This window comes from Pogoniulus pusillus, chromosome 19 (assembly GCF_015220805.1).
Source record: "Pogoniulus pusillus isolate bPogPus1 chromosome 19, bPogPus1.pri, whole genome shotgun sequence".
In the NCBI taxonomy this organism is placed as follows: Eukaryota; Metazoa; Chordata; class Aves; order Piciformes; family Lybiidae; genus Pogoniulus; species Pogoniulus pusillus.
In genome coordinates this window covers 18,176,925-18,191,505 of record NC_087282.1, presented here as the reverse complement: position 1 = coordinate 18,191,505, position 14,581 = coordinate 18,176,925, and the positions used below count along the sequence as shown (strand labels likewise).

General features: G+C 38.5%; 1 protein-coding gene and 1 long non-coding RNA gene across 3 annotated transcripts in view; one reads left to right on the top strand and one right to left on the bottom strand.

Moving 5' to 3' along the window:
* The window catches only part of LONRF3 (LON peptidase N-terminal domain and ring finger 3), a 20,605-nt gene extending 15,091 nt beyond the window's left edge, over positions 1-5,514 (top strand). For both annotated transcript variants that reach the window (XM_064159536.1, XM_064159535.1), the window contains one exon: positions 3-5,514. In XM_064159536.1, the coding sequence (XP_064015606.1) occupies positions 3-161 (159 nt within the window). In that variant the 3' untranslated portion in view covers positions 162-5,514. The remainder of the gene's footprint in view (positions 1-2) is intronic.
* LOC135184058 (uncharacterized) overlaps positions 1-14,581 on the bottom strand; it is a 26,603-nt gene extending 12,022 nt beyond the window's left edge. Inside the window, exon 1 of the long non-coding RNA XR_010305841.1 lies at positions 14,514-14,581. This is a non-coding gene — a long non-coding RNA (uncharacterized LOC135184058). The remainder of the gene's footprint in view (positions 1-14,513) is intronic.

Genomic DNA, 14,581 nt, shown 5'->3' with positions numbered 1-14,581 from the left:
AGGCAAACCCTAATGGTCCAGCCTGGTGCTGGTGGGTCCTGGCTGTCCTTCCACTTGAGAACAGAGCTCAGCTCCCTTTCCTTGCTATGAAATCCCTCAAAGACCGCTTGAATGGCATTAGACGTGTCCTTACATTCATGTCTCGTACAAGATCACGGTGATGGTGAGAAGGAGAGCTGTGAAGTCTCCCACAGTATTTGACTGTAGACTGTCTCTTGTAACTTCATCTAACTGCAATAATGTCTTACAGATTTGAGTGTCAGGATGTTTCAAGCCTGAATTTCAAAGAAAATGAGTTATAAAGAGCAAGGGATGTTTATGGATACTTCAGTAGTTTCCATCTGGAACTCTGAGATGATTATTCAATCACTGCACTACTAAATTAATAACAAATGTGATAGAACAAAAAGTGATCTTGTTTGCCATAAACCTTTTAAAGCTTAAGGGTTTTTTTAATTTAATTTTTTTTTTAGTGGATAAAGGATAAACTGCAGTTTAATGTGGAGCAGAAATAATAATGTTCATGCATTATTTCAGTGAACTGCAAAGTCTTTTATTCCAAATGGTTCAGGTTTTCTATAGCATTGTGTAAAATAATGTTCACAACTTCTGTTTGATAATTTATTTTTGCACTATGATTTTTTTTTTGGTTTCAAAATGTGTGTTATTTATGTGTTCATTCTCTAAAGAAAAGTGAGATGCTCTATTTATTTATAGTGTTTTTACCCTATATTTATGACTGGGGACAAAATGATGATTCTAGCAGTGTACGACCAACTGCTTGGATAATTTTTCAGACATCTGTGTTCAAACAATTTGAATGTTTTTCTACTTATCCCCAGTTCTACTGTAGCCTAAGAAGGACTCTTTTTTTCCCCCCTGTGAAACAGCCTGCCACGAACTCTTTGAATACACAGATTGTCAGCTGTTGGAGCTTGATCCTATGCTTGCAACTAGATTCCTGATATCCCAAAACAGTTGAGCACATGCTTTATCTTGGGCATGAGTGGGAATTGGCCATAGTGGCGACTGAAGGATCTATCACCTAATTTCTCACAGAACAAAGAATAACTTGGGGTTTAATTAATATCTGAATTCCTCCTTGCAAGAATGGATAATTGCAATAAACAACTGCAGAGAACGAGCTACAATATATGAGAAGTGGCTTCTCCTAAAAAAAGACTGGAAGTACTGGTACCCTTTCATTGCAGGTTACTATTTAGGTTTGATTTTTTTTTTTTCCATCAACTCTGGTTGCTGTTACGATCAGTTTCATTTCTCTTAACGTTTAGTGGGATTTGGCTTTGGAGTGTGTATATGGCAGGGGAGGGCGGGAAGCTATTTTCAACTACAAGACTTAAAGGGCAGTTTGTGTCACATGAAGGAATATGTTGTAATAAATGCTATTTCTTTCACCCCACTCTTCAGGTTTCTCTTAGCTTCAAATCTCTGCCCAGCCACTGCATTCCTCTTAAGAGATTGGCTAGTGTTGCTAATAATAGTCAACTCCCAAGGAAAGCAAGTGAATTTTAGTGTGTTTGCTTCTAGTTAGAAAGCTGGTCAAAATAGGGCAGAAATGAGAATAAGGAAGTATCTTGGGTTTGGTATTTTTGTTGCTTAAATCGACAGCTCCTGTACTTTTTAGCTGCTTCTATTGTTTTACTTTGTGGGGCTTGCCTCCATCTGACTTGGGCTTTCACTGATTTCAACGTGAGCACAACTGGGCCTTTTATTCTAAGCTACCATTTTCCTTTTTCAGTGGCAAAAAAAAAAAATAGATTGAACTAAGAATGTTATGGAATGCTACGAATCTGTTGTTTTTCCCAGGACAGCACTCTTTGTCATTCCATGCCTTTATGAAAACATGCCATAGAGTTTGATGTCAATTTTCACATTTCTCCATCATCATTTCATCAGAAATTCTTACTAGCTGAAATTAATTTCCATTCTGTTGAGTTTCCATAAAACAACCTTTGTTTCCCCTCTAGTTAAATTCTATAGAGCTTTTCCATAAGGGTTCCAAAGAAATGAGTGGCAGAGAAACATGTTTCAGCATTAAGATGCAAATGGAAAACGTTTCCAGTGTTTGCATTGAGCTACTCTAGGAGCACTACAGCTTGTTTCCCTACTGCACTTCTTCCATAGGTGGTGCTTCATATTCTTCTCTGTAAACAACGTATAGAAATACATCTTCTGAACAACAACTGTACGGTGGCTGACACCTGCTATGGCATTTGTCTTCATCAATGAGTAATGAAGCGATTCCTACTTGTTTGGAAGTGGAACTGCATGAAATGCAATTCTTCCTTAAACCATGATGTATTATGGTATAACATAAGGGACCCATATTGCTCCTAAAGAAACAAATATATCATTTTGTTACTCTTATCTGTGAGAAAAGGACCTTAAATATCTCTTTGAAACTTGTTTTCTCACTGTCATTGTTCTTTTAACCTGCATGTGATCTCTTCTACATATGCATTCTGCCCATTTTGTTGATTTCAAAATTGGCATGGAAAAGATCCCTGGTTTAAAAAAAAAACTAAATATTGTCTTTTCTGTTAGCCTTGAGTAAAGCTGCCAGAGTCCCCTAAGTGTAAATCTCTGTACATGCCCAGTGTTGTGACTACCCAGTGCATTTCTTACACCTTGGAAACACTGGGCCTACTGCGTGTAATGCAGGCAGTTGATCTAATTGTGCATAACTAACTGACATGTACAGTAGCATTCTGTCTGGCACTGCTTTATGCCATACCTGTTTGATTTAACAACTGAAGTCTGCAAATTGTATCAGAAGAAAAAATGTATTGAGAAAGAGATTTGCTAAGGAATGCAAACCTGTCCAGGAAAAACTGGACAAAGGGGAGCTTTAGACTTCAGTGAGTTGACACTAAAGTTTCATTTGTGAGGTTTAAAAAGCAAAGCCATCTAGTTATGTCATGATACTGAGGATTTCCTTTGTCAGTTGTAGTAATCAGTACAGAGATGTCAATGCAACTTTTGTTACAGGTATTAATAAAGGGATAAATGAACACACCCTAACTTCATAGTCAACACTGATCTGGTAAAATAGGAGTTGAAGGAGTATTTTTAAGATTCTCATTCTTCTAGACATCAGATTCAGCCTCATAACCACTCTTGCTCATATGTTAAAAAAAAGGTCATGACTCAAACTTGCATTTCCTGTGTGGCTTGAAGTACTGATTTATCTATGTTGTGAGGGCAGAAGTAATGCATGGGCTTCTGGCTGGTTCTCCAAAGAAAGTTCACTCTAGATCACTCAGGATTACTAAAAACAATTCTTTCTAATTTCACTTTAAAATGTAAAGGGGGGAAGAAAATACTAAGAGCAAGTCTTCTGTAATGAAGGAAGAAAAGGGAACCAAGAACATCTCAAATGATAACTAATGCCAGTCTCCTGGGCAATATCACCCAAACATCTACCAGAGACTTCTTGAAAGCTTCAGACTTGCATTTTTTAAGATAAGATTTTGTTCATTTGAAATCTCTTCACTGCAAGTGAAGTATTTAACAAAACACATTATACATTAAATAACAAAGACTGGCTGCATCACCTTTCCAAATTCCCATTCATGTAACATCACATGGTTTCTAATTAAAACCAGCACTTTTCCTATATATAGACTTCTGACACTCAAAATAACTTTGTCTTAAATGTTCCTCTGTCTAGCACTAATGGGGATATGTTTCCATGAAAATAGCTCTTGGCTAGTGTGACTTGGTTGAAAGTAAACCTGAGACAAGACTGGATTAGCCAGAAAAAAAATGATGGAACACAACAGTGAACTTGTATAGTTGTGGGAGGGAGTGCAATAGTTTTAATAATGATAAAATTATATGATAGGCTTACCATGGTAAGTCTAACTGCCATTCTGGTGGTAAGTTATGGAAGTTGTTTTTCTTAAGTGCTGATATCTTCCATTACCTTGTAGCAATAGGAAGTGCAAGCTGTTGTACTGGATGGCTGACCTATTGCTTGGTTTACTTCTGTCCTGTAGGACTGCTTACCAACAGAAACTTGAACCATGGGTTTCTCAATCCAAATATTGTTTTAATCTTAAAAGGAGGTTTGGATGTTGCAAGTCTGGTTTAGGTTGTGCTGTAGAGACAGAGCTTTATGGAAGCAAATTTTGGTTTAGATGGTCTTTTCATAGGCTCACAGAATCCCAGCTTGGAAGAGACACCAAGGATCATCTGGTCCAAGCTTTCTTGGGAAAAGCATGGTCTAGACAAGATGGCCCAGCACCCTTTCCAGCTGAATTTCAAAAGTGTTCAATGTTGGAGTCCACCACTTCCCTTGGGAGATTGTTCTCAGTGTGAAAATTTCTTTCCTTCTAATGATTTCTACTTGGTGCTGAAAGTTTTCCTGGTGTTTAAATTAATGATTGTTTCACTTAAATGCACTGTTTGGGAATGGAGAACATGTTCACAAATTCTTATTTAAAAAACATAAATTAACTACATTTTTTCCCCAATGAATCTATACACACTTAGGGTAGTGACCCCCATTCCTCCAGGTGAATTCAACAGCAGCTTCTTTCTCATGTAATTTGTCAGCTTCACAACCTAACTTGTAACTGGTGCAGTGCACAGTTTAGGATCTGAGGTTTATTCCAAAGCCCAGAAAATCACTGGAAGTCTTACAGCTACAGAATAATGGTAGTTTCAGCTTAGTCATTGTTTGGAAACATTCTGCTAAATAAATATTGTCTGGGTACAAGAAACTAATCTGCTTAGACAGGATTAAAATGGTGAATAATAAAAACCTCAACTATTACATTGACTTTTATTCATCCAGGTATCATGTGAAGTGCTTACTAATGTTGGAGTTTCATAAGGTCTAAAGTAACCGTCACATAGAAGTGCCTGTATTCTGTTATTGCCATTCTTGAGCTTTTTAATGGTCATAGCCATATATTTTATAAATACAAACATATGCACCTTTGAATTGTTGCATTTGATTTGCAGAATAAAGGTTTACAGAGCAGAAGTGTAGCAAAACCAATGTAATAGTTTCTACAATTCCCTGGTGAGGAACGGGAGAAGTACAAAAACGAGGAACAAAAGACTATCTGTGTAAGATGTCTTAATTTGGTACTATATACTTGTCCCATTTAATTTCATCAAGCTATGTGGTTGCAAGAGGGCCAGAACTCTATCAAGCCATTTTAAATAAAAAGTTTTGTGGACTTGTATATTCCATTTCTTTGTAAAACATCCTTTTGTGCACTGTAATGAACTTGAAATGAAATTGAAGTTGTGCTCTCATATCACTGGACAGACTTCTGTTCAGCTACCTCTACAAAAGGTTGAAGTAACTTGTTTTGGTTATTATTTTTTTTCCAGATTTGTTCACATTGTCATAAAAAAATATATTTTATAAAAAGTCCTAGTCCAAAGAACTTGTATGTGTTTGTAGATGTACTTATAACTACGTTCTACCACCAGTCTCTGTGGAGAGTTGTTTGCTAATTAAAATTTTTGTGTTCTTTACTCTTTGGCTTGCATAACAAAGAACTACAGCCGTGAACAAGTATTACAGCTGGGTTTGCCTTTCTAGGTGTTTTAGATAACAAAGCCTAGGTCCTGCAGTCAGGCAGCAACACTTGATGAGAGGAAACCAAACCACAGAAATGAAGTTGTCTAAACCTCATCTTCTGTAAAGGATATCAAGTGCTTCCCCCTTGCTGTTACACAGTAAGAATAATGGGAACTGAAGAGGGCCTTGCTTACAGCACTCCCATGCACTTCTCTGGACTTTGGTACCAACCTTGCTTTCCAGATTTATGCAATTTAATACTACTACCAGGACACTGTTTCATTTATGGCCTCAGGCAAGAATGAGTCCTAGTCCTGTTTCACTGCTTCTCAGGTGCAGGTTAGAGGACTACTTTCAGCTAGTAACTTGGCAAGAATGAGTCCTAGTCCCGTTTCACTGCTTCTCAGGTGCAGGTTAGAGGACTACTTTCAGCTAGTAACTTGGCAAGAAGGGGTCCTAGTCCTGTTTCACTGCTTCTCAGGTGCAGGTTAGAGGACTACTTTCAGCTAGTAACTTGGCAAGAAGGGGTCCTAGTCCCGTTTCACTGCTTCTCAGGTGCAGGTTAGAGGACTACTTTCAGCTAGTAACTTGTAATGGAGTCCTACAGAATTTTTGAAGTCTTTATAGAAAAAGCTAAAGAATAGTTTTATTTGTAAACTCTAACACTGAGAGTGGCTCCCTATCCTACTCTGCTAAAAAAAATGCAAGAGTTGCCAAAGCTGTTTAGAAGTTACATCTGTAAGGGCTGCTCCTTTTGCCTTGTCACTTAAGCAAGATCTGGCATACTTGTGACTTGCTGCCTAAGTCCCAAGCACCTCTGGGATCAGAGATTGGCTTGCTGGTCTCTTATGTAAGGTTGTTCAGGCCCTGTATTTAGAATCCAGGACACAGGCTAAGACTGTATATGGTAAGCCAGCAACTAATTATGTCAAGACTGCTGGTTTCTCAAACAAAATACATTTGTGTCTGAGGAGAGGAAGTGTTGAAGGACTTTTCAATCAGGAAACAGTACAGAGTCAAAACTGAGTCTTTGCTTGGGAACATGTTGATTTAAACTATTCCTTTTAAGTCTGGATTTTAGTTTTGAAAGCTTTAAGAATGGTTATTAAAAGGGAAAAAAAAAAGTGTTTAGATATGGTATAAAGCAGAAAAAAAATAACCCAAATATAGGATAGCAATTTGCTCCCCAACCACTTGCTCACTGTGTTCTCATTTTATAACAGATTTATTCAAATGATATTTGAAATATTCTAAAGTCATCTACACTTACATAATGCTTCCTATTAAAATTATCCAAAACTGCTAATGATCTCTATCATGTTAAGTGTTTCAAGGGAAACAACTTATTCCAGCAAGTATTTGCTTCCCTGTATAGATCCTTGACGCAAGAACCTGCACTTGACTTCGTTGAGACTTGAACCATGTGCCACACCAAGCAAAGGGGAGGGCATGTCACAGGATGGCTCCTGGCTGCTACCTACCACAGCTTTGAAAATTTTATCAGAAAGCTCTATTTTTTTTTTTTCTTCTGTGAATGAGATGCCTGGAACATCTCTCTGAATGTGCTGTGGTTCTCTGCATGACTGAGTGAAAGGCATGGCAACATTTTCGACTTCAAAAGTAGCTGCTGACTGCTTCCTTTAACAGTTATTTGGCCTCTGCTAGAGCAGTTATGGATTGACTGGTCTTTACTCTGTACTACTCACAACCAATACCAATGTAAGGCATGCCATCTTTCACTCTCTTGGCCAAATATACAGATGAAGGAAGACTAGAAATGGCATTTTTGAACTGGGCTCGAGGGTTTTTTTAATTACATCTCTAATTTTCAAACAGATTTTTATCAGCAGTCACTAACACCAAATTCTCCATAAACTACACTATAGAAGAACAGGTGAAGTCCTAGTAGCAAACAGTCACGTTGGCAGGCCTTCTTTACTAGAAATGTTATGTTTTTAACTAACCAGCCAACCTTTGGCATGTTGCTGTCAAGAATTAATATACAGAGGGGCTACCTGAAAAACAGCACTAACACAGAGCAAGATTTACTATGAAGACTAGCCTTCAGCTGCCACAACCTGAAGGGTTTGCATCTGATGATAGGATGACTTTCAAGCTGTTAAAGCAGAAAAATTACTGGCTGAAAGAATCTATATAATGAAAGCCTGCACATGCTGTCAATACCAGTTTTATGCCACTGTAACATCTTTTGTTTCAGTAGATCTGCTCCTGATTTATAATGCCATAAATGAAAGGAGAATTAAGCTATTTATGTAAGGGACTTTATTTATATAACTGACTTATGCTGTGCTATGTGATGGAAAAGTAAACCAAGCACATGATTTTTTTTTTCTAGTTCCTATGAGCTACGGAAAGAGTTTGTAAAAGCAATCCTGGTAATAAATTGTTTTTTTTCTGTGGCTTATTAGAAATTCATTTTCATCCACATGGAGAGTTCACCATGAGCAAAACACCTGGTAATAGGTGAGACAACGTGGAAGGATTTTAGCAAGTCTAGAAAATGTGAATGCTGAACATCACAATTTACACTGTAAGTTAGTTCAACAAAGCAATTGTTATTCAGGCTCATCCTTGGATGAGTCAATGATTTGTACTGTGACTATTAGTACTGAATGTACCATCTAAAATTCATTTTGAAAGATTACTGAAGCATTAATGATTTTAAAGTGGTTTTTATATCAATGAGAAGCCCATGCACTATCGAGGCTAAAGAGCATAGGTGAGGTTTTTCAGCATAGTGGAATTGGGGCTTTTTCACATGCTTTTACATTGTTTTTGCTAGTGGATGATGAGTATATAATCTTTAGGAAATCAGGGTCAGTAGAGTAAATGTTGCTGTAGCAATTTGGCAGACACACCTTTCATAACTCATAAAGTCACTACTGGAAAGGCACAACTGGGTCACAGAGGTGCATTTTGGGATGCTGCTTTCCAGTTATGCAACCAGGGTAACTAAAGGTTAGAGCAGGCACTTGAATAACGAGCTTTTTGCCAGGAAGAGTAGAAGAGAAAAACACAGTGTTTTTAACTGCTGGCTTCTGAGCAGCAGCCGCCTAACGTGTCTAGTTAGGAGTCATCAAACCGAAATAGAACCGGATGCGTCAGAACTTTGAAGAATGGCAGTTCAACATCCCAAAAGAAACATACATCTGCTTGTATTCCAAAAGCAGCTCCTACTGGTTCTCATTCCAATAGATGAGACTAGAGCCATTTGCAGCATGCTGCTCATCTTTCTCTCCTGGCCCACCATAACTGGCTTTATCACTCATCTGTCTTCTTTATACTTCTCCATCACCCAGCAACATCTTCAACTTCTGAGAAATTCCAGTGTGCCTCTGTTGTCTTTCCTGCTTCTATTTATCTGGTACTGGGTTCTAATAACTATGCTTATTGCAGAATTCTTACCTAACTTCTGACAGAGGAAAGAGAGAAAGGAAGTTGTGTTTCCATACCATAAAGATTTTCCAAGGTGTGAAGGGCTCAGATCATAGCCCAAGGGCACAAACTAACCAACGAAAAACTCCCATCAGGTTTGAGGGATATTAGTTGCAAAAACCTACCACTAGTGCAAAAAGTCTAAGTCAAATGGCGCTTTTTCAATCATAATTACATCTCCTGTTGCAGCTGCACACCAGATAAATATATTAATCAAAATGACCTCATTTTAGGCATGCGTAGCAGTGTGTTATGTAACCATGTTAAGTATGCTATTTTATTTCCCTCCCGCCAAGGAGAAATGGTGTTTGTCTTACAAGAGTTCCAAATAAGTCTGGTTATAAAAGAACAGGAGGGAGAGAGGAAAGTGAGAGAATTAATAAGCAAAATGACTCATTCCCTGAGTGCAGAGGTGATGTTACACTCCACTTAAATCTCTGTTGCTCTGCAGGAAGCTAATGTTGTCACCAGCAGTCTCAGTATTCCTAACATGCCCAACATTTCTCAGGATGGAAAAAACAGATGTGTTAGAAGGATGGAAACTACGTCTTTTCAGACCTCATCTTTAAAAAAGCTGTTTGTGAAGGCTGCCTCCATAAACAAGGAGTCTGCAGAATCCTCTGCCGCTCTTTTTGTCGCTCAGGTCACTGGTGAAAAGTGGCATTGGATTAATGATTTCCCTGTGCATCCCCCCCACACATAACAAAGCTGAGACTCATCCAGATTTGCACTGCTCTACAGAAAAAAGGACCAAGAGGCGTGCATTTTTGCAATGTAAGATCACTCAGCCGGAGAACTCTGATAAGTGCTGAAAATGTGAAAAACAAATGGCAGGGTATGCATTTCCCATTTGCTCAATACACACACATAAAAGAAACACTGTGTAGGCTTCACTGCAGCATACCAGTGCGTCCAAAACTCAAAGGTTAGTTACATAAATGATAAGGCGTGGGCTTAAATGCTTCATTCAGCTTGTTAATTACTTGCTTTGTGGCCTGAGCCAATGTTCTGAAACAGGTTCATCCAATATTGTGTTGCTTCCTCTGAATTTTCATTTAGTGTATTAAGCTGAAGTGCTGGGACGAGTTTGTTTTCAGGCAATTTACAGAACAAAGTTACTCAGACTAATCCACAGATGCTCTTTAAACGTCCTCGCTACTTCAGAAAGTGATGACATTTAATTCTTGCAGCACTCCCCTTAAACATGTATGTATTATTTGTGTGTGCTTTGAGGGTTCCTTCTTTGTGTTCTTTTTAATCTACACGTCCAGAGTGGGGAAATGAATGGCAATGTGTTAGAAGACTCTCAAAATAAAATACTGAATGTGTCTAGTAGAAGCTGTATGTTAATAGGCAATGGATATTTTTTCCACCTTCAATTCAACTGGGATACCTAGCTGATGAGGTTCTTTCATGCCGTGGCTATGAACTAGCCTTCACTATTGACCTGCCAAAGACAAGTGCTCCACCTATTTCATGAGAAGTGTGGGCAGAAACTGGAAGTTTATCATTCCTTATGTCAAAAAAGAAATCATGTTGTATATGGATATCCCATCAAGATTATACTCGGGAACCCTAAGATCAATTTCAAACAACAGAATTTGTTTTAAAACTAAGACTGCATAACTTGCTATACCCTCATTGCCATACACTTGCAGGCATCTTGGTTTCTTACTTGGCCATGGATTAAGAAACTTACTAGGACCATGAATTTAACAGCTACAATCAAGTGGAAGCAAACTGAATGGAAATATTTCTGAAGTTTTTGACTAGCAGCATTTTAAAGACTGTAATGAATATCTTTCAAACCTCACCTTTCTATTTCTACATGAAGGCTCCATCCTTTTTCTCTATGATAAAGATGCCACTTAGAGACTTCTGAGTCACAAATGCAGATAAGCATTTGGATTTGAATCAAGTGAAAAAATGGAGGTTGACTGAAACAGAAACCTCCTCCAGTCCATTATATGGACCAAGTGCAAAATATAGACTGCAGCTGCAAATCTGGGCTGAAGCTATCTGGCAGTACAAGTTGGTGTGTGAAAGTTGGTGAGACTGTTACATTGCCACTCTACATACAACCTTTCTACATTGTTCTCCAGAATTTTCAGAATTGTTGCTTCTGAGGTTGCTCTTTCCCTTTGGTTCTGCATTTCATATCATTTCCCCTACTTGCACTAGCTTGCTTTACTTTCCACATTTCATTTTTTCCTGCCTGTGGGCCATATCATATCAATTCATCAATATTTCATCAGAATGACTCCCTGCTGGAATCAGCATGGATTGCTACTTAAAAATTGATACTGCAATATGGCCCCACATTTCCATCCTTATGCACCTGTTCCTCTTGAGTTACAATCCCTCTAGGTATTAATACTTTCCTTTTCACACTGCTTGGAAGATCAGAGTATTGTTAACTATATTTAAACTGTCAAATGAAGGCAATTCCTAAGTTAGAACATGTAGAAAAATGCCTTTTCTTTTAGCGAGTGGGACTCAACCACACTATCTAGCTGATTTCAGTACACAGATCACTTTTGTCTTCAGGCTAAACATTGTTCCTTCAAATTGAAGATGAAAACTGCAATTAAATATAGGCCACAGATGTTCAGAATGCAGAGGACAAAAATATAGGTTTCATAACTTGACAGTTATGCAACCAGTTGCTTTTCACATATTAAAATGAACATTTACTCTTATGCTCTTATTTACCCTTCACCTCAGCACAAATAAACTTGTCAAGGATCCTTAAAACACTGAGACTTAAAGGAAGATGTTTCTGCTCTATTTTAATCATTGATAATATTTTCCTCAGGATGTTCATTGTTCTCTAAGTTAACTCCAGATGCCCAGATACTCAGACATCCAGTTCTCCACTGCATTAATGAGACACCTGAATAACTCTGAGGATACCAGCCTTTCTTTCCTTGCAGAGCTGCTGAAGGCAGGACTACTTTAAAATAAGGTCATTATATATAAATGTTATTTACCTTACCTACTGAAGCTCATTCTAAATGTCTACCCTGACAGCCCAAGTCCTCTCTGGGACTGTGGACACCCTGCAGCAGTGAAACTCTAATACAGCACAGGCACACACGCAAGAGAGAAAAGAATTTTATAGCAGCAAGAGAGAAAAGAATTTTATAGCAGCAAGAGAGAAAAGAATTTTATAGCAGCTGATTCTAGACTATGGAATTTAATCCCTTAGCACTTTCTGTGCTTATATAAAAATCCTTTTCTTCAACTTAGCTTCCCTCCAGTAAATCACACATATTAATGCTCTCACATAAAAATAAAGAAGGAAACCAAACAAGTTGTTCTGTTTGCTGACTTAAAATGGAGACAGAATGCAGGAGTGCTCTTCTCACAACTACTTATACCTTTAGCCTGGTTTTCTACAGAAGCTTCACTAACAATATAATACTGCCTGTCCATCATCTCTGGCACCTTTTGAAGCAGGTGGGTGATTTGAACCTTTTTTGGGGTTTTTTTTGCAATTTCTAGCACCTACTTTCAAATTTGAAACCATCAGCTGGTCACCCAACACACACACACACACAGAGGTGGTGAGCTCCCTGGTAGCTCTGGACTAGCTGCAACACGGAGTGGGTGGCACAAGGGATGGGGGAACAGCTGCAGTGGGGAGTATGCAAAAGAAAGTACACAAGCCTGTATGATAGCAAACCTCTTCACTTTCAGCATTTGCAAAAGTGAGTTCTTAAATAGTCAGGAGATACCTGGATACTTTGGCAATATGAGCACAGTTCACAGAATGAGAAGTACAAGCTGAAAGGCAGTTTGTTTTAAAACTGGGGCCACAAAGCAGAATAGGACAACAGACTAGCCCAGCATCAATGAAAGTAATCATTCCCAAAGTATGCCCTTTTTTTGAATGAATGATGCCATGTAGACATCTCAGTTTGTATCTTACATCACAGCATGAACATGCAGAACTGGCATGCTTTTATTTTTAAGCTGAGTTTAACTCAGACACTACACAGAGCTTCACAATACCATTTTGCAGCCATTTTTTAGAAACAGAATTGCACTTGGAGAATGCACACAAGAAGAGCCAAGAGTCTAAGATTTCTTAGAACAAAACCCCTGCAAACATCTAGAAGAGCTCTTGACCCTTTTGCAATGCCTAAGGAAGTGGAAAACTGCACAAACAAGACACTTAACAAAGTTGAATTACAGCTGCTGGTACAAAAACCTAATGTGTGTGTCTGCTCATTCTGGGTCTCCACAGGCTTGCAAAGGCAGCATCAGCTGTTCCCAACCCCTGAAGAAAATCTTCATTAATCTCTTCTAAGAATCTGACACAAGTCAGTTGAGTTTATCTGGTTCAGCCAAGCTGCATGAGTCAAGTCACACAAGTCGAGCACAGAGTTTTACTGGTAAGTCAGAAAGAGAGAGACAGAGAGATGGTTGTTTTAAACCCCCTATAATAGCCAGTCTGGATCTGGCAGGGCAGTTCCTCTCCACAGCACAAAGCAAGCTTCTCACAGTTTCTAAATGAAGCACAAAGTCCTTAATGCAGTTACTAAATGAGAAGTGGCATCTCAGTGGGCTGCCTCAGTGGATTAATTTTAAATGCATAATTCAATATAGACCCACATAAACCTTTATGAATAGAAATAGAGGTTATATAAGCATGTTCTTACAGCATATACTGCAAATTTAAAGGCCAGTTTGAGTATAAATCAACCCTATCTTTTATTAATATTTTCACCTTCACATTGGTTCCTTTCTGTAGCAAGTATGTTAATCAGATTACTTTCCTCACTCTTACAGTGAAATGTCTAAAATAAAAACAGCATTTCATTGCCAGAAACCAACTTTTTTTTCCCCTCTATTCATAAAGAAAAGTTTGCTGGGCTTGTTCTGTGAAGGCAGGTTGCACCACTGACAGTTCAGCAAAGGCACTGAATGTGAAACTATCGTTTCACATTGGTTAAAGTTGAATATCCACAGGTCCTGCCTGCATGACTCAGCCTTGTCTCACGAGCAGAAAAGATGTTCTGTTCTAGTGGGAGGTGTCCCTGCCTATGGCAAGGGGTTTGAACTAGGTGATCTTTGAGGGCCCTTCCAACCTAAACCATTCTAAGATTCTATGCTGGGCAAGCATCTACAAAAAGCCAGTGCTAGGAGGCAAATCTGTAGCCCTTTTATGTTCCAGGAAACATCCTTGGGCAAGTTTAACAAGGTATCAGTAATGAGTGAAGGGAGATGTCTCCTAAAAGCAAGACAAAAGCTCTATGTCTACTCCCTGCTTTCTTTGAAGCCAACACACACACACTCCTCTGGAAAACCAGAATGGAAACCAGCTTCCTATTTCCAGCTCCTCTAAAGCCTCTGGCTTTGGATACATCATCTATTTTGCTACTTCTGCTACAATAAATGATCACAGGTTCATCAGCTTAGTCTTCAGTTCGGTGCTTTATCATGCAGTGATCAATTCAAAGACTTCAGAAAGCCAAAATAAATTAAGACCTACCTCAAAACTATGTTTCATGTGGTATATGAACCTCTTCCCACAGATCAATTTCTTCCAAACCACTGCAC